This window comes from Lagenorhynchus albirostris, chromosome 14 (assembly GCF_949774975.1).
Source record: "Lagenorhynchus albirostris chromosome 14, mLagAlb1.1, whole genome shotgun sequence".
Classification (NCBI taxonomy): domain Eukaryota; kingdom Metazoa; phylum Chordata; class Mammalia; order Artiodactyla; family Delphinidae; genus Lagenorhynchus; species Lagenorhynchus albirostris.
The window spans coordinates 61,190,863-61,213,798 of record NC_083108.1 but is presented as its reverse complement, the minus strand read 5'-3'; the positions used below and the strand labels follow the sequence as shown (position 1 = coordinate 61,213,798).

General features: G+C 40.6%; 1 protein-coding gene across 4 annotated transcripts in view; it reads left to right on the top strand.

The window, feature by feature from the left end:
• Window positions 1-21,785, top strand: part of FAM210A (family with sequence similarity 210 member A) — a 35,793-nt gene extending 14,008 nt beyond the window's left edge. For 2 of the 4 annotated variants that reach the window (XM_060121628.1, XM_060121629.1), the window contains exons 2-4: window positions 10,948-11,461; window positions 17,690-17,801; window positions 19,747-21,785. In XM_060121628.1, coding sequence (XP_059977611.1) covers window positions 10,989-11,461; window positions 17,690-17,801; window positions 19,747-19,980 — 819 coding nt within the window. In that variant the 5' untranslated portion in view covers window positions 10,948-10,988 and the 3' untranslated portion in view covers window positions 19,981-21,785. Of the gene's footprint in view, window positions 1-7,612; window positions 7,793-10,947; window positions 11,462-17,689; window positions 17,802-19,746 lie in introns of all 4 variants that reach the window. The other 2 variants (XM_060121626.1, XM_060121627.1) reach the window with 2 other exon arrangements.
• The last annotated feature ends 1,151 nt before the right edge of the window (window positions 21,786-22,936 follow it).

The following is a 22,936-nucleotide window of genomic DNA, read 5'->3' as shown; positions in this document are numbered from 1 at the left end:
TTTTCACCATTGAGGACGATGTTGGCTGTGGGTTTGTCATATATGGCCTTTATTATGTTGAGGAAAGTTCCCTCTATGCCTACTTTCTGCAGGGTTTTTATCATAAATGGGTGTTGAATTTTGTCAAGAGCTTTCTCTGCATCTATTGAGATGATCATATGGTTTTTCTCCTTCAATTTGTTAATATGGTGTATCACGTTTATTGATTTGCGTATATTGAAGAATCCTTGCATTCCTGGAATAAACCCCACTTGATCATGGTGTATGATCCGTTTAATGTGCTGTTGGATTCTGTTTGCTAGTATTTTGTTGAGGATTTTTGCATCTATGTTCATCAGTGATATTGCCCTGTAGTTTTCTTTGTGACATCTTTGTCTGGTTTTGGTGTCAGGGTGATGGTGGCCTCGTAGAATGAGTTGGGGAGTGTTCCTCCCTCTGCTATATTTTGGAAGAGTTTGAGAAGGATAGGTGATAGCTCTTCTCTAAATGTTTGATAGAATTCGCCTGTGAAGCCATCTGGTCCTGGGCTTTTGTTTGTCGGAAGATTTTTAATGACAGCTTCCATTTCAGTGCTTGTGATTGGTCTGTTCATATTTTCTATTTCTTCCTGATTCAGTCTTGGCAGGTTGTGCCTTTCTAAGAATTTGTCCATTTCTTCCAGGTTGTCCATTTTATTGGCATAGAGTTGCTTGTAGTAATCTCTCATGATCTTTTGTATTTCTGCAGTGTCAGTTGTTACTTTTCCTTTTTCATTTCCTATTCTATTGATTTGAGTCTTCTCCCTTTTTTTCTTGAAGAGTCTGGCTAATGGTTTATCAATTTTGTTTATCCTTTCAAAGAACCAGCTTTTAGTTTTATTGATCTTTGCTATCGTTTCCTTCATTTCTTTTTCATTTATTTCTGATCTGATTTTTATGATTTCTTTCCTCTGCTAACTTTGGGGTTTTTTTGTTCTTCTTTCTCTAATTGCTTTAGGTGCAAGGTTAGGTTTTTTATTCGAGATGTTTTCTGTTTCTTAAGGTAGGATTGTATTGCTATAAACTTCCCTCTTAGAACTGCTTTTGCTGCATCCCATAGATTTTGAGTCGTCGTGTCTCCATTGTCATTTGTTTCTAGGTATTTTTTGATTTCCTCTTTGATTTCTTCAGTGATCACTTCATTATTAAGTAGTGTATTGTTTAGCCTCCATGTGTTTGTATTTTTTAACTGATCTTTTCCTGTAATTGATATCTAGTCTCATAGCGTTGTGGTCGGAAAAGATACTTGATACAATTTCAATTTTCTTAAATTTACCAAGGCTTGATTTGTGACCCAAGATATGATCTATCCTGGAGAATGTTCCATGAGCAGTTGAGAAAAATGTGTATTCTGTTGTTCTTGGATGGAATGTCCTATAAATATCAATTAAGTCTATCTCGTTTAATGTATCATTTAAAGCTTGTGTTTCCTTATTTATTTTCATTTTGGATGATCTGTCCATTGGTGAAAGTGGGGTGTTAAAGTCTCCTACTATGAATGTGTTACTGTCGATTTCCCCTTTTATGGCTGTTAGTATTTGCCTTATGTATTGAGGTGCTCCTATGTTGGGTGCATAAATATTTACAATTGTTATATCTTCTTCTTGGATCGATCCCTTGATCATTATGTAGTGTCCTTCTTTGTCTCTTCTAATAGTCTTTGTTTTAAAGTCTATTTTGTCTGATATGAGAATTGCTACTCCAGCTTTCTTTTGGTTTCCATTTGCATGAAATACCTTTTTCCATTCCCTTACTTTCAGTCTGTATGTGTCTCTAGGTCTGAAGTGGGTCTCTTGTAGACAGCAAATATGTGCGTCTTGTTTTTGTATCCATTCAGCCAATCTGTGTCTTTTGATGGGAGCATTTAGTCCATTTACATTTAAGGTAATTATCGATATGTGTGTTCCCATTCCCATTTTCTTAACTGTTTTGGGTTCGTTATTGTAGGTCTTTTCCTTCTTTTGTGTTTCTTGCCTAGAGAAGTTCCTTTAGCAGTTGCTGTAAAGCTGGTTTGGTGGTGCTGAACTCTCTCAGCTTTTGCTTGTCTGTAAAGGTTTTAATTTCTCCATCAAATCTGAATGAGATCCTTGCTGGGTAGAGTAATCTTGGTTGCAGGTTTTTCTCCTTCAACACTTTCAATATGTCCTGCCACTCCCTTCTGGCTTGCAGAGTTTCTGCTGAAAGATCAGCTGTTAACCTTATGGGGATTCCCTTGTGTGTTATTTGTTGTTTTTCCCTTGCTGCTTTTAATATGTTTTCTTTGTATTTAATTTTTCACAGTTTGATTAATATGTGTCTTGGCGTGTTTCTCCTTGGATTTATCCTGTATGGGACTCTCTGTGCTTCCTGGACTTGATTAACTATTTCCTTTCCCATATTAGGGAAGTTTTCAACTATAATCTCTTCAAATATTTTCTCAGTCCCTTTCTTTTTCTCTTCTTCTTCTGGAACCCCTATAATTCGAATGTTGGTGCGTTTAATGTTGTTCCAGAGGTCTCTGAGACTGTCCTCAGTTCTTTTCATTCTTTTTTCTTTATTCTGCTCTGCAGTAGTTATTTCCACTATTTTATCTTCCAGGTCACTTATCCGTTCTTCTGCCTCAGTTATTCTGCTATTGATCCCATCTAGAGTATTTTTCATTTCATTTATTGTGTTGTTCATCATTGTTTGTTTCATCTTTAGTTCTTCTAGGTCCTTGTTAACTGATTCTTGCATTTTGTCTATTCTATTTCCAAGATTTTGGATCATCTTTACTATCATTATTCTGAATTCTTTTTCAGGTAGACTGCCTATTTCCTCTTCATTTGTTAGGTCTGGTGGGTTTTTATCTTGCTCCTTCATCTGCTGTGTGTTTTTCTGTCTTTTCATTTTGCTTATCTTACTGTGTTTGGGGTCTCCTTTTTGCAGGCTGAAGGTTCGTAGTTTCTGTTGTTTTTTGTGTCTGTCCTCAGTGGCTAAGGTTGGTTCAGTGGGTTGTGTAGGCTTCCTGGTGGAGGGTACTAGTGCCTGTGTTCTGGTGGATGAGGCTGGATCTTGTCTTTCTGGTGGGCAGGTCCACGTCTCGTGGTGTGTTTTGGGGTGTCTGTAGACTTGTTATGATTTTGGGCAGCCTCTCTGCTAATGGGTGGGGTTGTGTTCCTGTCTTGCTAGTTGTTTGGCATAGGATGTCCAGCACTGTAGCTTGCTGGTCGTTGAGTGAAGCTGGGTGCTGGCGTTGAGATGGAGATCTCTGGGAGATTTTCGCTGTTTGATATTATGTGCAGCTGGGAGGCCTCTTGTGGACCAGTGTCCTGAAGTTGGCTCTCCCACCTCAGAGGCACAGCACTAACTCCTGGCTGCAGCACCAAGAGCTTTTCATCCACACCGCTCCTTAATTTGGGATGATTCGTTGTCTATTCATGTATTCCACAGATGCAGGGTACATCAAGTTGATTGTTGAGCTTTAATCCGCTGCTTCTGAGGCTGCTGGGAGAGATTTCCCTTTCTCTTCTCTCTTCTCACAGCTCCCAGGGGCTCAGCTTTGGATTTGGCCCCGCCTGTGCGTGTAGGTTGCCGGAGAGCGTCTGTTCTTTGCTCAGACAGGACGGGGTTAAAGGAGCCCGCTGATTCGGAGGGTCTGGCTCACTCAGGCGGGGGGGGGGGGGGGGGGGGGGGGCGGTAGGGAGGGTCTCGGAGTGCGGGGCGGGCCTGCGGCGGCAGAGGCCGGCATGACGTTGCTAGCCTGAGGCGCACCGTGCGTTCTCCCGGGGGAGTTGTCCCTGGATCCCCGGACCCTGGCAGTGGCGGGCTGCACAGGCTCCCCGGAAGGGGGTGTGGATAGTGACCTGTGTTCGCACACAGGCTTCTTGGTGGCGGCAGCAGCGGCCTTAGCGTCTCATGTCTGTCTCTGGGCTCCGCACTTTTAGCCGCGGCTCGCGCCGGTTTCTGGACCTCTCTTAAGCAGCGTTCTTAATCCCCTCTCCTCGTGCACCAGGAAACAAAGAGGGAAGAAAAAGTCTCTTGCTTCTTCGGCAGGTCCAAACCTTTCCCCAGACTGCCTCCCGGCTAGCCGCGGTGCACTAACGCCCTGCAGGCTGTGTTCACGGGCCAACCTCAGTCCTTTCCCGGCGCTCCGACAGAAGCCGGAGCCTCAGCTCCCAGCCCCGCCCGCCCCGTCCGGCGAGCAGACAAGCCTCTGGTGAATGCCGGTGAGTGCCGGTCGGCCCCGATCCTCTGCGCTGGAATCTCTCCGCTTTGCCCTCCGCACCCCTGTTGCTGTGTTCTCCTCCGCGTCTCCGAAGCTCCCCCAGTCCGCCACCCGCAGCCTCCGCCCGCGAAGGGGCTTCCTAGTGTGTGGACACATTTCCTCCTTCACAGCTCCCTCCCGCTGGTGCAGGACCCGTCCCTATCCTTTTGTCTCTGTTTATTTTTTTCTTTTGCCCTAACCAGGTACGTGGGGGGTTCCTTGCCTTTTGGGAGGTCTGAGGTCTTCTGCCAGCGTTCAGTAGGTGCTCCGTAGGAGTTGTTCCACGCGTAGATGTATTTCTGGTGTATCTGTGGGGAGGAAGGTGATCTTTGAGTCTTACTCTTCCGCCATCTTCCCGGAAGTCTGTCTGTCCTAACTGTTTATCAAGTAGATTACCTGTCTCCACTTTTAGTTCTTCTTCTGGGGTTTTATCTTGTTCCTTCATTTGGTATGTGTTCCTCTCTTGCCTCATTTTGCCTAAGTTGCTGTTTTTGTTGTAACATAACTGATAAGTTAGTTACATTCCTGACCTTGGAGAAGTGGCCTTTTGTAGGAGTCATCCTATGTGTCCCAGCAGTGCACTTCCCTTTCATCACCCTAGCTTTCTAGGGCTTCCCCCTATGAGGGCTGCATGGGTCCTTCTGTTGTAGTGGGCTATGTGGGCAGTCTGGTAGGCTTGGTTGGCCCCTGGTCTGGTTGGTTGCCAGGCCCTGCCTTGTGTGGAGGCTGCTGGCCACTGGTTGGCAGGACCAGGTCACAAGGTGGCTGACGGCAGAACCCAGGGGGCCCTGGGGCTAGGGCTGGCTCACTGGTGAGCAGAGTCAGGGTCCAGGAGACTCTGGGGCTGCTGCTCACCCACTAGTGGGTGAAGGTAGGTCCTGGGGTTAGTGCCAGCCTATTGGCAGACAGAGCCAGGTCCTGGAATCTGGTTGCAGGGCCCAGGGGTCTCAGAGCTAGTGTCAGATAGCTGGTGGATGGGGCTGGTTCCTGACACGGTTGGGTATGGAGTCTGGGGTGTTGCAAAGCTTGTGTTGTCCTGCTAGTGGGCAGGCCCCAAGAAAATTCCAATATCTGTTCAATTTTCCTTGGAGTTTCTTATCTAGCCTGTGGAGCTCAGGAGCTTCAGTAGGAATAAATGCCTATGTTGTGACTGGTGGGAAACTGGCAATTAGGCAAAGTAGGACCAACATTCACAGAGATTTTGTTTTCACTGTTAGGGCTTCTGTGGCTGTGCCCTGTGAGCTGGAGGAGGTGGGGGCAAACCAGAGGCTCCATTCCTCTCACTCCTGCTTTAATCTGAGCAACTTTGCTTCTAGTTATTTCCTTTGTTGGACTTACAAATAAGAATTTGTTTGACAAAAGAGTTACTTTGAATTCACATAATAGACAACCAGGTTCTGCTATTGAAATTTGTTGCTTCAACTCTAACTTTTTAGTCATTGTTTTTTTATTTCTTATGTAAGAACAGAGTATAAATTAGTTAATTTTTGCAGCTATTGTATTTCTAGTGCTGCTTGAATGTTTTAGGCTTCCAGGTGTGAGGAACAGAAACATGCTCATATAACCTTGAGCAGTATGGGTATGGTAAGGATATAGAGGGAGGAAAGGAGTCTCATAAACTAACTCATTTGGCCTTATGGAACTGCAATTTCAGGATATAGTGGCCCTAGAATCCCAACAGCACTCTAATATTTGTGCTTTCTCACTGGCATTTGTTTCCAGTCCATCTACCCTCCCCTTCATTCCTTTAACTCAGCTCCCCTCTCCCTTTCCCCATCCCTCTCCCTCTCCCTCTCCCTCATGGTTCCCACTGCTTCCTTATGCCTTTCTTCTTTTTTAAAAAAATTTATTTATTTTTGGCTGTGTTGGGTCTTCGTTGCTGCATGCGGGCTCTCTCTAGTTGCGGCGAGTAGGGGCTACTCTTTGTTGCGTGGGCTTCTCATTGTGGTGGCTTCTCTTTTTGCAGAGCATGGGCTCTAGGTGCATGGGCTTCAGTAGTTACGGCACGCAGGCTCGGTAGCTGTGGTTCGCAGGCTGTAGAGCGCAGGCTCAGTAGTTTTGGTGCACGGGCTTAGTTGCTCCGCGGCACGTGGGATCTTCCTGGACCAGGGCTCGAACCCATGTCCCCTGCATTGGCAGGCAGGTTCTTAACCACTGTGCCACCAGGGAAGCCCCTATGCCTTTACTCTTGACCACTGTGTCTTCACTCTACTTTGCTCTGCCTCAGGACTACATGAGAGGCTCCTGACTTTCAGACATATGTGTTACTGCTTCCTCATGCCTGGTCCTGAGCCCTGTCTCCGAAAGGTTAGGTATTAGGGAATTGATTAGTTACAGTTTCATATAAATTTTAAATTTTGGGCCAGACCCATCCTAAGCAACTGTTTATCCTATAGAACCTCCTTTTGGCTCAAGCACTGATCCACAGGCTTTACCACTGCAAATAAGGGCAATAGGCTATTTTGCTTACTTATAATAATAACTTGTAACATTTCCTGAGCACTTGCTGCATGCTAAGTATTTTCTAAACCTTTTACATGTATTCATTCATTTTATCCTTACAACAACCCTATGAAGTAGGTTCTATTATTAACTCCATTTTACAAATTGGAAACCGAGGCATAGGGAGGCTGATAAACTTGTCCAAAGGTTACATAGTTTATAAACAAGGTTTTCAGAATTTGAACCCAGGCAGTCTGACCTCTCAGATTCCAAGCTTTCCATTTTAAGTTAGATGCTATAGCCTGCTTACTAAAATTAAGTAGGTCATTAAAAGAACCAGGCTTTACTTAGAAATTATTCTAAGCAATTCAGAACAGTGCCCTCATCTCTAGACATGAAAGTTTCATGCTGCTGGAGCAGGAAAATAACGTGTCACCGTTCTGTAGGAAATAAGCTAAGTCTCATGATTTAAATATTTATTACTGGAATTACTGTATTTCACTGGAAGAAATTCAAAATTAAGTTCTCCAGATTCTCCCTGTGTATCAGAAATATTTTAGGTGCCTGTTAGTTCACAATTTCTTCAGGCCCACTCATTCACCTGTCCAGATATAGCTGACTTGATCTGGGTAGGGCTTAAGAGGAATGGCGCCTCCGTTATTGGCCAGTAACCAGAAACTTTTATCTTTAATTGAAAATATGAGCAGACTAGTAAAATCAAGAAATGGAAGCTGCCAGTGAGCTGAGGCCATTATACACAGGTGCTGACTGTGAGACAAGAAAATTTCTACTTTGTCATTTTATGTTCCTGAAGCCTGTTCACTCCAGAATATTGAATATACTACTCAGTCTCTGCCTGCCCTCTACTTTTTTTTTTTTTTTTTTGCGGTATGCGGGCCTCTCACTGTTGTGGCCTCTCCTGTTGCAGAGCACAGGCTCCGGACGTGCAGGCTCAGCGGCCATGGCTCACGGGCCCAGCTGCTCTGTGGATGTGGGATCTTCCTGGACCGGGGCACAAACCCGTGTCCCCTGCATTGGCAGGCGGACTCTCAACCACTGCGCCACCAGGGAAGCCCTTGCCCGCTACTTTTATTTGCACTCATCTGAAGTAGGTTTGTTCCTTGAAATCGCATGAGTCTTAATGTGTATGTCACCAGTATTGTGATTGGATACCTTTGGGAGTCTAGCCATCACCCACCCATTTAAATTTAAATTGATTTAATTTTAGTTTTTAATGTAAAATTTGACTCATTTTTTGGGCCCTGTGTTTCCTTAGAGAGCTTTGACCATGTGTCTTATATGACTTGGTTTGCTGAAAATTGGCACTGTCTCTTCCTTCTAGAAGTGGCCATGTTAGCTTAGTGACCCAGTATGTATGGGCCTGGGATTAAACTGGGTTTGAATCCCAGCTCCTCCACTCAGCAGTTGAGTGACATTGGGCAAGCTATTGGTTCAGTGTCCTCAAATGTAAAGTGATGACAGTAGTCCCTCTGTCATAGGGTTGTTACAAAAATAAAACGAGTTAATATGTGTAAAATGTTTGTAAAGCACCAACCACATACTAAGGGCTCAAAATCAAAAACATCTTACCATTATGATGATGATGGTGATGATGGATGATATTTTTGCTGCCATGCTGCATCTGGCACTGAAGCCATTTGATGGGCTTAGAGAAATGGTTCTTAAGTTCATATTGTCAGGTGTGACTTGACTGCAGGACATTCTGATTTATTAGGTCTAAGAGAGTCCAGGAATCTATTTTCAAACCACCTCCACTCCCCCCACAACATCCCCAGCTCCCCATGATTCGGAACAAAAGATAACATAGTGTGATTCCATTTATACGAAGTGTCCAGAATAGACAAGTGTAGAGACAGAAAGTACACTAGTGGTTGCCTGGGACTGGGAGGGTGAGGGAATGGGCAGTGACTGCAATAGATTTGGAGTTTCTTTTGGGGGTGATGAAAATGTTCTAAATTTAGATTGTGGCGATGGTTGCACAACTGTGAATATACTAAAAATCAGTGAATTTTACACCTTGAATAAGTGACTTGTATATTATGTGAATTATATCAATAAAGATGTTTTTAAAAATGGGAGGGGAATAGTTGAAACCGGGGGAAAGGATGCAAACTGGAAGCTTGGAAAGAGCCTTTTTAAAAAATGCTTTTTCTTTTTATTCACTAACACAAACACATAATAATCCAGTTATCTGAAAGTTAGACTTCTGGGAACTTCACCTCCTGGGAAACTGCCCTGTAAAGGAAATAAGTTTAAAAGAGAAAAAGAAAGCCTTTTGAGTTCAGAAAACACCTGTACTAACACCAGGGACCGGAATCATTCAAAGGTAATGAATGGTGCTGGAGAAAAGCCTCAAAATAAATTCATCTAAAATAGAGACCAAAAAATTCATAGTAAAAGTTTCTAAATGAATTTTTATATTTGACAGATTTTAGGTTATAATTCCAACTGAGCTAATTCTTAGAATAAATAACCAGTTGCTGTTTTTTCCCCTTGGCATAGGCATGGCATGGATTTATAGATAAAATAGGGGTGGTAGGTGAGCACAGTAAGATATCCTTTACTTACTGTCTGACTCACAACAAAAAAATAGTCAGTTTTGTAAAAATAATTACAGACTTAATCATTTCTCTGAATGGCCTTAGTCATTTAGTGTTTAAATCATTCTTTATTTGAAGCACATGTCATTACCCTGTAGCTTTTCTCTTTGGTTATTAACTGGTCTGAGTCTTCTGTCACTTTTCACTGGCTTTGCTTTGATTCAGCCATCTCCAGTATCACCTTTAAAGGCTTCCTGGGAGCCTGTTTGTTTTGCAAGATTTGCAGTTTCATTTCACAGCCCATTTGCCTTGTGTTGTTGGATCATCTGTGAGAGCCTGATAGAAGCTAAGTTAATTATTAATTAGGAAGGGATGAGTCTGGGATTAATTTTATAAGGAGACAGTTTGTTAGTAGTTGTTTTAAAATGACAGCTTTGTATCCCAGGTAACAAACATTCATGTAAGATGGTGTATCTGTATTTGTTGGAGTGCTTAATTTACTGAGGTGCTAACTCAAAACTTGTGATTCTTATTAAGTACACAGTTTATAAAAAATAAGATCATCTATTCTCAATGTATTAGAATTGGAGAGGTAGCTGTTGCAAGGTGCAGGTGAAGATTAGGGGTTAGGTGGCACTGCCTGATGTTGAGGGAAGGGAACTGATTTGCTATATAATAATGCATACAATAATTCTATTTTACCAGTGGGGAAACTTTGTGTCTAGAGATGCTAAGTAATTTGCTCAAAATAATACCACTATTAACTCAATTGGGCCCATCTTATTTCAAAGTCCATGTTTTTTTAAAATTATACTAGCCTGTCTTTTTTTTTTTTTTTTTTTTTTTTTGTGGTATGCGGGCCTCTCACTGTTGTGGCCTCTCCCATTGCAGAGCACAGGCTCTGGACGTGCAGGCTTAGCGGCCATGGCTCACGGGCCTAGCCGCTCCACAGCATGTGGGATCTTCCCGGACCGGGGCACGAACCCGTGTCCCCTGCATCGGCAGGCGGACTCTCAACCACTGCGCCACCAGGGAAGCCCTTCTATCCTGTCTTTTAACAAAGTTGTAGCTATCTGGAAAAGTCTGTTCTCACCAGTTAATAACATATGTAATTTACAATTTTATATAATTTAGTCTAAAAGCATTATAGAATAAATGGTATTGATGTCAACTGTTCATCAGACCTTAATATTTTAATAACTAACACTTATATGATGCTTGTTAGTTTACAGAAGCACTTCTTTTCATCATACATTTCATATAATTCCTGTAAAAACCTATGAAGTAATCCTTGTTTTACTAGTGGGTTTAGGCTTCAAATCTAAAAGACAGTTGCATAGAATTATGACCCCAAAACATTAGGGCCCAGCTCTTTAGCTTCCAGATCTGATTTTTCTGTTATACTATACTGCTTCTTTGTAGAATGACAGAAGCCCTACAAATATGCCTTTTGTGGCAATAAAATAGCCTGGAAATCTTACTGTCCATGATGTCTGTTGGACTGGTTTACTATATCATATTTAAATGATGTGTTTTAATGAAATTCTAAAATTTGGTATGGTAGAACTATATACCTTAACATTAATTTCTGTGGATTTGGTAACAATGTCTATCCTTTTACTTCTTAATAGTTAATGATATATGTTGAAGTAGATTGGTTTATAATGGAAATCTATGTATAATCTAATTTTTTTTAATCTAGTCTCTATAGAAGCTGAAATCCATCAAGCTCCGTTCTTCAGAATGCAATGGAACGTACCAAAGACTGTATTCCGACTGGCACATAGGACATGCATGGAACCAGATAAAGCTGGTCTTTTGGGACACTGTCAAAACATGAAGGGACCATTACTTTTGTATACCTCAGAATCCAGAGTGGTTTGGGTACAGGGCCCTCAGAAACGATGGCTGCACTTACCTGCTGCCCAGTGTGTTGCAAAGGAAAGGAAGCCATTCATTGCTCACCCACCCCAACCAGGGATCCTTCATAAACAGTGGGAGCAGGATATCTTATCCAAGAGGGTTCTGTCATCCAGTGCTACATCCCCAGGAACTCCCTCTGAAAAAAAGGAAGAACCTGATCCTTTACAAGACAGATCAATTAGTCTTTATCAACGATTTAAGAAAACATTTAGACAATATGGAAAAGTTTTGATTCCAGTGCATCTAATAACTTCTGGTGTCTGGTTTGGAACGTTTTATTATGCAGCCATAAAGTAAGTTTTTGCTTGATTGAGCGCCTTTCCCCGTTTTATCAGAATGTTAATCTTAATTGTACTAATGAAAGCCTTTAAGTAGTTTTTTAAATGCTTTAATGTCTTCAATTGATAGAGGATGACTATTTTTTCATATCAGTTTTCCACATTTTAATAACAGTAGCTAACATTCACTTACTGTGTACAGCAGGTATTATGCTAAAATTTTTATAACTGTATCATCTCATTTAATTCTCACAGCAACCATATGAAGCAGGTAGTGCAATTATTCCCAGTTTATTAATGAGAAAACAGATTAAGCAGGAATAAGTCAAAATAACTTAGTTTTTCCCAAAATAACTCGGAGTCTGATTTCAAGCCTTAATCACTATGCTTGTGTCCCATCAACATATAGGATAGCATAGGAATAAAATGACAGTTTCCAGAGATTTGGCAGCACCGTGAGTTAGTTCTGTACTTATATGTTTCTTACAGTGCTTATCAATGTGAAAAGATAACTTATTTTGCCATGTGTATGGTTTTGGTTGGAAATTAGTAAGATTTTGCAAAGCCTGGCTTGTATCTGTTGTAGACACAAAAATGAACAAATTGCAGACTTATGCTTTAATGTTACATCTGATGAATGTCAAGGTAAGGTCTTTTGTTCTGATCAGAAGTTGATTTGTTGTCTGCTTAAAATCTTAAGAGGGTATATCTCGTGTTAGGTATTTTTTACTACAATAAAGTAAATGTTTTTTAAAAAGTTAATTTAGTGGTCCTAGCCTCCAGGTATATAAAACGTAGAATTTCTAAATGCACCTTTCTTGTTAATTACTGTTCCTTTCTTTTAAAGTGAGTTGTATCATTCACACTGTTTTAGGAGCAGGAGTACACGTAGAAACAGATTATCAATGATTTCCAGTTTCTTTCTGCCACCAGCAGAACTGAGTGTGCCAGCGTGTGCCTGTCCCGAGTGCTGTGTGGCTTTTCTTGCTGTGGCCTGGGTGTGACCTATGAACAGTATGCTCACCATCCTGCAGGCAATGAGATGCACAGTGAAGACCACTTTGATGTTTTTGTAAACTCCTCTAATGGGTTTAGAATTATTTTATACTTTCCAAAAGTCCACTGATTTTCAGTTTTGGGTTATATTTAATGGTTTGACAGTAAGGTATTAAATATTTTAATGTAAAGCTCACTCATTGGAAAAAGCTTATCATTTATTAAATTAAAAGATGATGGAATGGAGACTATTCTTATTCTTGGGAAACATGGGATTAGAAATGTTTCTTTACAAAAGTTCTGTTGAATAAAAGGATTTTTTTTTAACCTTGTATAATTGATGCTGTTGTTTCTTTTCATATCTTTCTATTTAGTTCTTGTTATTCAGTTATTTCCTTCTTCATTATGTATCATTTTCTTTAAGAATTCCTTTCTTTGCAGAGATTCTTATATGTGCATTTTATGGAATTATCTTTTTATTAATGACATTTTCTGGACATGTATAAAAATATTTATAGAAATCTTCAGAACTGCCTTTAGTTTTTTAACAGAGCCTAAAATCGTGTACCATTTTGAATAAAATTTTCATAGGCATTCAGTTCTTCTATTTAATGAATAGTTTTCTACATATTGAATTTTCTTTTTTGAGCCATTTAGGATTTTTCTGATTTGGTGTTGTGGATGATGATGAGTTTCTTCCATGTTTCTTTTGCCTTTGCTAGGTTGCCTTTAATAAGCATTCAGCCTCCTGGCCTCAGGGGGAGAAATCTAAGTTTTTAATAATTGAATATGAGATTCTTGTTTGGACTATTAAAAAGTACTTTTGTTCCTTTTACTTTTCCTTGCCTTCAGTAAAAGAGTTCTATAGCCAAAAAAACAGACCTTCAAATAACCTAGTAATATTAATTAGACTTAGGACGCTTTCGGTGGTGTCTGCACTGATGCAGTTGTGGTGACGTTCTGCTGTCCCCTGTGGAGTCCACCTTTCTTGGTTTTTTCCTTCCCCCTCTTTTTTCTGTGAATGCCTGTGTGTAAATGTGGTGGGACTGTCCACTTTAAAGTCGTATACCTCATCCATCACCGCCTGACTTTGGCTCTTTGTCAGCATGGAAATTTGGTTCCCAGACCCAGCTCTACTGCCCCACCGTGACCACTGGTCCAGTTCTGTTACAGCATCACGTAGCTAAGTTATATTAGGTAGGATGTGTTGCTTTCCAGAACAGTCCCTAATGTTTTGTTAAGTCCTTAATGCTTGAGAAATTGAAAGTTGATTTGTTCTAAGGGAAGTGATACTTAGAAAATATTAGTTTATGCTTGAATGGCAGTGTATCTTTCACTGTGAGATGATTTTATTGTGATGTTGGAGTTGATTGTGTTAAATACAGGTTTTCAATTCAACTGACTAGAGACTGGGTTTATTTTATTTGGTTTTAGCTGAAAAAAGTTCTCTGTTATTTGCTTGTTGCCTACTTACTATTAAAAGAAAAGGGAAAACATAGTTTGTAACTTGAGGGACAACTAGCATTACTGCCTCTCAGCACCACAGAGCAAAATGCCATTCTGTATTTAGGTAACACAGTGATGAAGATCTCAGGCTTTTGAAACATTTTATTTCAGGGAGATCTAAATTGTGCGTCTTCATAGATTTTATTTATTTATTTATTTTTTAATTAATTTATATTTTTGGCGGCATTGGGTCTTTGTCGCTGCGCACAGGCTTTCTCTAGTTGCGGCGAGCGGGGGCTACTCTTCTTGCGGTGAGCGGGCTTCTCATTGTGGTGGCTTCTCTTGTTGCGGAGCACGGGCTCTAGGCGCACGGGCTTCAGTAGTTGTGGCGTGTGAGCTCAGTAGTTGTGGCTTGTGGGCTCTAGAACGCAGACTCAGTAGTTGTGGCTCACGGGCTTAGTTTTGGTTGGTCCGCAGCATGTGGGATCTTCCCAGGCCAGGGCTCGAACCCGTGTCCCCTGCATTGGCAGGCGGATTCTTAACCACTGCACCACCAGGGAAGTCCATACATTTTATGTTAAACTAAGCTTTGTTGTTGCTTCTCTCTGGAAAAGTTGCAGAGATCTTTCATCTTCTAACAAGAAGTTCTCTGTTTGGTCAAATGAAGCTCTTTGAGGATGGTTTTGTCTCTACGTTTAGATGCCTTGTATTTGGGCCTCAAATTTCTAAAGTTACAGATCCATTTTGAGGCACAGTCCTGACTGGTTTTCACTGCACTTCATCCAGACTGTGGATATACTTTTGCATCATTTGGAACATCCATAAAGCTGGTGGTTTGTGAAGCACAGGTTTCTGTCAGGCTGAGGGAACTTTTGTGACAAGAGTGGATATTACTATTTGGATCAGACCCTCATTAATGCTTCATGTTTAGTAATTCCAAAGGAAAAGAAAGTTATTTTTTAAAAGTTAAGTCATCAAATCAATAGTTTAGAAAAAAGTGGGACCAGGTGGTTGCTTCTTTATTTTACACAGGATACTTGTGCAAGATATCTTGGTCATTATTGTTTGTTTTTATGATAGTTCTTTTTTTTTTGCGGTACATGGGCCTCTCACTGTTGTGGCCTCTTCCGTTGCGGAGCACAGGCTCCGGATGCGCAGGCTTAGCGGCCATGGCTCATGGGCCCAGCCGCTCTGCGGCATGTGGGATCTTCCTGGACTGGGGCATGAACCCGTGTCCCCTGCATCGGCAGGCGGACTCTCAACCACTGCGCCACCAAGGAAGCCCTATGATAGTTTTTTTTTTTAGATTTATTATTCATTTATTTTTGGCTGTGTTGGGTCTTAGTTGCAGCACATGGGATCTTTGTTGAGGCATGTGGAATCTTTCATTGCGGTGCGAGTGCTCTTCATTGTGGTGTGCGGGCTTCTCTCTAGTTGTGGCCTGCGGGTTTTCTCTTTAGGTGTGGCGTGTGGGTTCCAGGGCACGTGGGCTCTGTAGTTTGTGGCACACGGGTTCCAGGGCACGTGGGCTCTGTAGTTTGTGGCACACGGGTTCCAGAGCGTGTGGGCTCTGTAGTTTGTGACACGTGGGCTACACGTTGAGGCGCACAAACTGAGTAGTTGTGGCACATGGGCTTAGTTGCCCCGTGGCATGTGGGATCCTAGTTCCCTGACCAGGGATCGAACCCGCATCCCCTGCATTGTAAGGCAGATTCTTTACCACTGGACCACCAGGGAAGTCCCAGTTGTTTTTTTGTGTTTTTAAATCACTCGGTTTGGTCTTATATTTAGCCACATGTTGTCTTTTTTCCCCCCTGCATGATTGCCGTTAAATATGTAGATTTTACATACAGGGCTTAGTCTGAACTAAGAAATGATTAATGAAATAATTTGGTAATTGTACGGGTACCAGAAGAGATGATTAGCATGTTATGGTAGGATGTTATTGTACCTAGTGACTTGATTAGATCCACAGAATTGCTAAATCTTTGTAGTACTAAGTCTTGCTTCAGTGGGGTTCTGTTGTTTAAGAGATTTGAAAAGGAAATGAGGGTGGAGATAAAAGAAACTGGATTGGACTTGTAGTTGATTTTTAAATCTAACTCTTTAAAGTTTCCTTCAGTTATCTGGTTTCCTCTTGTATAGATGGCCAGTAATTCCTGGTGATGATCATCCGTATCTATTGAGATTAGTCTCTGATCTCCTAGTATTATAGTGAAATCAGAGAGGGACAGCTTTTCCCCAGTTAAGCAAATTATTTTTTAATATTAAAAATAAACTAGGAGATTACTACTACTGTAATAATAATGGATCCAGGCTGTTCCCTTTCTTAATTACAAAGAGAAAGAGTACTTGTACAGAGGAGCAACCTGTGGACCCGACCTTAACCACAAGTCAAACTCACACAAGTCAAACACCAGGTCAAACTCACAGGACAGACTGAGTGTGTGGCTCCTGTTGTGATGCTCTGAGATGGACATAGAATCAATTCTGCAGCTTTCCTGTCTGAAAACATTTACCTCAAATTTAATCATGAGGAAACAATCAGACAAATCCAAATGAAAGGCTGTTCTACCACAAAGCTGGCCTGGGAGTTTCAAACATCTCAGCATCAAAAAAGAGGTCCTGCCTTCCTCCTCAACAGAAAGTGCTGAGCAGCGCTTCTGGAGAAGAACTGGAAGACATGACAAGATAGTGACAAGGGACTCACCGGACAATTCAGGGAATTTTTTTTTTTTTTTTTTTTTGCGGTACGCGGGCCTCTCCCGTTGTGGAGCACAGGCTCCGGACACGCAGGCTCAGCGGCCATGGCTCACGGGCCCAGCCGCTCCACGGCACATGGGATCCTCCCGGACCGGGGCACGAACCCATGTCCCCTACATCCGCAGGCGGACTCTCATCCACTGCGCCACCAGGGAAGCCCCAATTCAGGGAATTTTAACATTAAATAACGTACTTTTGTATTAACTATATACTGTCCTACATGTTAAGTTTCCTGGCTGTGATGATTATATTATGTTTATGAAGGAGAAGCACAGAACAAGAACCTTGTGATTTGAGGTGAAGGCTCACAATGTCTGCAAAACTACAGGCAGTGAGGGAGAGAGTGGGAGAGCACGAGTGTTCCGGCGTGGCAAACTTGACACTCAGGGAAACTAAAAAGAAATTAGGGTTTACCAGTTGGATTAGAGACTTTTTCTGCCTTCTTTCCCTCCCTCCAAAAATTTGTTGCAATTCATGGTAATTGCTTCTTTACCTGCCTTTTAAGTCTGATAATAGAATAGAAGCATCTTTTTAGAATAATTGAAGTTTTCATGAAACCCATAGAATCATTTATTTTTTGCATAATACAGTAAGTGGTGTTATAATATCACTTGTTTTTATGATAATAGTATAGTTTGACATGTAATTTTAGAGGTAAAAAATCTTAGGTCTTAAACTTTGAGTTGGATCATTCTAAGGAACTAAAGATTATAAGATCAGGAGAATGATTAGAATCATTTCTGATCATTTCTCTTAGGTTACTTAATGCTATTAATTTTTCTCTGATAAATGATTCTATTTTTCTCAGTGTGCTAATTAGGGATGTCCATGAACAGAAGCTGTGAACAGTGAGACACAGCAGGACGCTGGTGTTCATGCACATGTTGTTCCTTTAGAGTGAAATTAGAGTGCTTGGTGGTGCAGGATTGACTTTTAAACAGAATTTGGTTTTGATGTTTTCAGATAATCTTTTGAAAATATTTATCCCTAAAAGTTTATCTATATGTATATATAAATTACTTTCTGTTTCTTTCTTAGAGGAGTGAATGTCGTTCCTTTTCTAGAACTTATTGGGTTACCTGACAGCGTAGTAAACATTCTGAAAAATTCCCAGAGTGGAAATGCACTGACAGCATATGCCCTGTTTAAGGTAGGTACTGCTGTGGGTAGATGGCTCCTCACACTGAACCTCTGTAACACTCCGTGCTTGCTCCCAGGGTTACGTTTGTAACTTAAAATACCGTGTTTCATCTCTTACATGTCTAATGATTAAAAGTAAACTAAAATTTTTAAGGGTAAATAAAATGGTGGTTTAGGAAGAATTGCCTTAAGAATAGGTAGGTTTTTCATAACCTGCTGTGATGAGACAAAGTGAGACTTCTGAATTTCTAATGAACAGGTTGTCTCTGTGACATTTCTCCTATTGATAGTACATTAATTTTCCTTATTCAGAGATCCACATGCCACCTGACATGTTAGTGAAATTTAGCATTTATTTTACTGTTTATAATAGTTTATCTTTCTAAACAGTAAAGTTTAATCAAATTGTTTTATGTGATAAACCTTAGACTTAGTTGTTGATGTAATGTATGTTTCATTTTGGAGTTCATTGTCTTTACAGTTGTTGTCTGGATTCAGAGAATGACATCTTTGTAAATAGATAGTTTTTACAGTTATGGGTCTTTATTTTGGAAGAGAAGACTCATATTGTAAATTGTGGAATTTAGCTATATTAATCTAATTTTTCTCAACTGACAAAAAATTAGGTTCTATGTAGCTTTATCCTAAGAAAACAGGTAGAAGAGATTGGGAAACTAGATGTTATTTTACTACTGTTATGAAAATACTTAGAATTATGGGTTTATAGTAGTATTCAAAAATAATGTTGTTTTATTCTGTCATCCTCATTAAAATCCTCTGAAATATTGGGAGATTTCTTATATGATAATTTTGACTAGAGGGCTAAAGCTTAATTGCTGAGTTTTTCAACATTAAAACTTATTAAATTAATAAATTATCAAGTTTTTAGTTACAGTGTATATAATTTAACCTTAATCCAACTGTCATGATGGTTGAAACCATTTCCCTAATTATAACTGTTCCTTATCCCATGCTCTCATTTCACAGTCTGTGTGTTAAGTCTTTTTTTAATGTCTGTTGTTTTTGATCATGAGCTCCTAGGAATTTAGAGTTATGTCTTCTTTCTTTGTATTTCCACTGTGCCTGTGCTGTGCTCTGGAGGCACATCAGTGCTCAGTGCCTGTTGGCCTGCTTGGAATTGAAACACACGGTTGGCATGCAGGTGGGCTGGCGTCAGCAGGGGCTCTGCTCATGTTCCTGTGCAAGGAAAGAGGTGTGGAGGGTCCACCTGGGTGTTTGGTTTCTGTAACCTGGTTTCTCAGGTAGAGCAGCAGACACTGAGGTTTCTTGCCTCAGAATGTGATGCAGCCTGTGCTCTTACAGTTCTCCCTTTGTACCAGTTCATCTACTAGTTAGTTTGGGACCTCAAACCTCTGGTCAGTTGACATGTGTACATGTCTCCTATACGTGTGCCATTTTACCACTTTTTGGCCTCATGGAAGTTCCTGGTTGGGATGCCAAGCCCAGCATGGACTGTAATGAGAAAGTAGCATAAAGCCTGGAAAAGCCAAAGAAAAGAGATTTGGAAGTGAAACTAAACTAAACTCAGTGAAGAATAAACATTTGGCCCGTGCTTGCCCCTCAGTTTGGTTCCGGTTTAGATGAATAGTGTGTGCAGGTCGGCAGGGTTTCTGGGGAGTGGAAACGCATGTGCCTTTGTTATAGGGAGGGTCCTGAGCCCTCCCTCTGGTTCTCAGTGAGTCTGCCCCCCAGGTTCACTAGCACATGGGTACAGAACTTTGGTGCTGCCCCTGTGAATGTTCTCTAATCCTGGGTCAGTGTCTAGGTGACAAATACGGAATGTTAGGAGGGAAAACCATATAGGATGTAACAGCCTTATGAAGCAATAAAGTAATTGATAGTTTGGTTATTAACAAGAATTTTAACGTCACACTGTTTTTGCTTTAGACAACAGTTGTAATCAGTACTGATCTGTCCATTTCATTTTCCCACAGATTGCAACGCCCGCGCGGTACACTGTGACCCTGGGGGGGACCTCCTTCACTGTGAAGTATCTGCGCAGCCGTGGCTATATGTCGACACCACCCCCTGTGAAGGAGTATCTGCAGGACAGGATGGAGGAGACAAAGGAGCTCCTCACAGAGAAAATGGAGGAGACAAAGGACAGACTTACTGAAAAACTGCAAGAAACCAAAGGAAAGGTTTCTTTTAAGAAAAAAGTGGAATAGGGTGCCTTATATACCAGGTTATAGACAGTTCCTGCACTTTAACCCTTGGGGACTGGACAAAGGTACATGCTCTTGATTATATTTTTGGTTAGCAGCCTAAATATAGCAGTTCTCTGAGGGTTAAAGAACTAAGATAACTTTTTAAAGTTGAACATCACTAGAAAAATCAGTGTTTTTTGAAAAGAAAAAATGAACCCAGTATAAGAATTTCATGTCAGTAGCAGCGTTAAGCAGTGGTCCATGTCTTCAGTCATCCTTGCTTTGTGTTTAGATAGCTGCTGACTCCTTGAATAGCTGGTGCGGCCCTACACAGATTTAACACTAGGTCTTCATCTTTTTTGTTATTTGAGGTTTTAACGATATTCACTTCTCAATGTGGAGACAAACTGTTATCATCAGAACTGCCTGTGAATAAGAGGATATTTAGTCTTTCTCTAAAGATAGTATATAACGGTTACATACCAGTTAAAATGTAGACTTCATATAAAGAAAGCTGAATGAAAATTGGGTCATATATATGTAAATAAGATGTATTGGTTATATGTAAATGAAAAATTGACCCTTTAAAAATGATTTTTACCTGAAGCTTGCCATAATCAAATTTTTTAAGCAAATCTGTGCGGTCATAGCACTTTCTCACCTAGAATGTAAAACTGTTATTCCTGCATCATGTCCTCTCCAACTGATCTCTCAGAGGAAAAGGGAAAATCATCACACCTTAAGTTTATGGTGGAGATCAGATACGCTTAGCAGTGCCTGCAGCTGTGGTTCTCGGCAGTGCAGGTTTGGGAGGATGGGACCTGCCTGTCCCTGCCACCTGGTCTCCACCAGCCAGAGTCGGTCTTGATTCCATTATGCAGTAAAATTTTAAGATTGTAGGCTGCTGTTTTCCTCTTGCATTGAAACATCCTTACTTGAGCATTTTACTTGAATTTTTTAAATAGCAAACTGTCATTAAAACCTGCTTGGAATGAAATTCAGTTGTTTTCAGATGTGAAAGTTGCCACAATTTGTGTGGGTGTGTTTGAGGATGTGTTTGTGTGTTTCCTTTTGCTCTAACTGCCTTTACTTCAGTTCTAACCTTTGAGTTGAAAGAGGGAACGGCCTCCTTCTAGATTGTCTTTGTTGTGAGTGATCTGATAAGGCCGCAGGCATCACTGCTGTGAGGCAGGGTTTCCGTATTAAATACTGAGTTTGGCCAAATTTAGAGAATACTTTAAAGGGAAAAAAATGTTTGCATTTGATATGTCTCATCATTATATTGGCTGTGCTGTGCTTGGACTCTTCTTTGTGGGGGTGGGTAGAGTGGTGAGGGGGCAGGGCTCACTCTGCCACATGCAGGCCCGATCAGGCAGGATGGTTTGTCTCCTGATACAGATCAAACGTGTGATTTCAAATTGACAGCACATTTTCAAATTCAAAAACAGTGAACATGTTTTAGCTTGTTTATTAAATAATTCACATTTTTGCATATATTAAATGCTAAGATGGATATTAACAAATTTCTTGTTTGTTTATTTTTAACCACTGAGACTGCTCGGTTTAAAATCATGTGTTATATGAAACTTTCTTTTTACTTTTCACATTGCATAGGGCGTGTTTTCCAATGAGGATAAATTGTGGGTCTTAGAAGCACTAATAACCCTGAGTTTCCACCTTTGGTTCAGCCTGTTTGAGATTTGTTGCCATCCAGTTTCATAATTGTGTTGTGTTTGTCCAGTTACAGAAAGTGAGATAATAGGGAGTGCTTTGAAATTCTCTAGTAAAACATTCTCTGAAGGTGTAAGAAGTTCTCTTGTCATTATTTGGTATCAGGAATATCTGATCTTGTCAAATGCTGCTGCTCTCATCTTGCTAACCTAGTCCTTAAGGGAAGCTACAAAGAGCCGAAAGGGGGACCCCTGGAATATGCGTGTGGAGTATTCATAGCAGGCCAGCAGCACATAGTGGGCATTGAGTTAAATTATCCGGGTGTGTGTGTGTGTGGTAAATATCATAACCATTTCATTTACAATAAGCCTTATACTTGCTGTGTCTGGTGTGCACATCTGTATTTAAGTAGGATTTTTGACAGGGTAAAGACGGAGCCATGGCTGAGATTTAATTTAACACCTATAAAATAGATAAAAAGTGTTTGCTCAGCAAATTAACAATTGAAATGAAAAATAGATTAGGTAAAAAAAGACTTAGTTTATTCAAGAAAAATAGCAAAACCAACCTTTTAAAGTACCACAAAAATGTCTCTTACTGAACCAACATTTTGCATACAGTAGGGTGCTATTTGCAGATTCCAACAAAGGAGAAAGAGTTCATGTATTAAGGTCACCTTCCTGCCACTAGTAAAAATAATAAAACTATGCCTTCAAATATAATCTTCAGCTTATTTGTTATAGAATCTGCCTTCCATTTATTTACAGATGGAAGACGTTACTGTAGTCCTTTATGCTCTAGGAAGCAGTGGAGCTATTGGCTGTCTTATTTCAGTGACCTCAGAAGGTAATTCCAGGAATTTTATAAACATCTTAACAGTTTGGGCAGAAGAGGTGTTTGAAGAAAAGAAGCAAGTTGTACGTTAGACATATCTAGCTCTTTCTTGTGTTCTTTCCACTTGGTTCATCTTCAGGATTTCTTATCCAAATTCAGATGTTCTGAACAAAGCCACTGTAGAAGATTGTAGAGTATGGTGATGGTAATGAAATGGACAGAAAATGTTTTAGCAAATGAGTCAGAAAGAGTACGTGCATCTTTCCTGATACCTTTGAGATGATACCATTTTTATAAAATGCATTGGTGAGATATACATTTCTGAATTATTAAAGGATTCTGTCTGAAAAATACTTGCTTTCATGGTAATATAGACATATTTCTTCTGTTGGCTACATCTTACTTTTTAAAATGGGGACCTTCATTTATTTCAGATTTTCAAAATTGAATCTCCATAGGGAAGATATGGAGT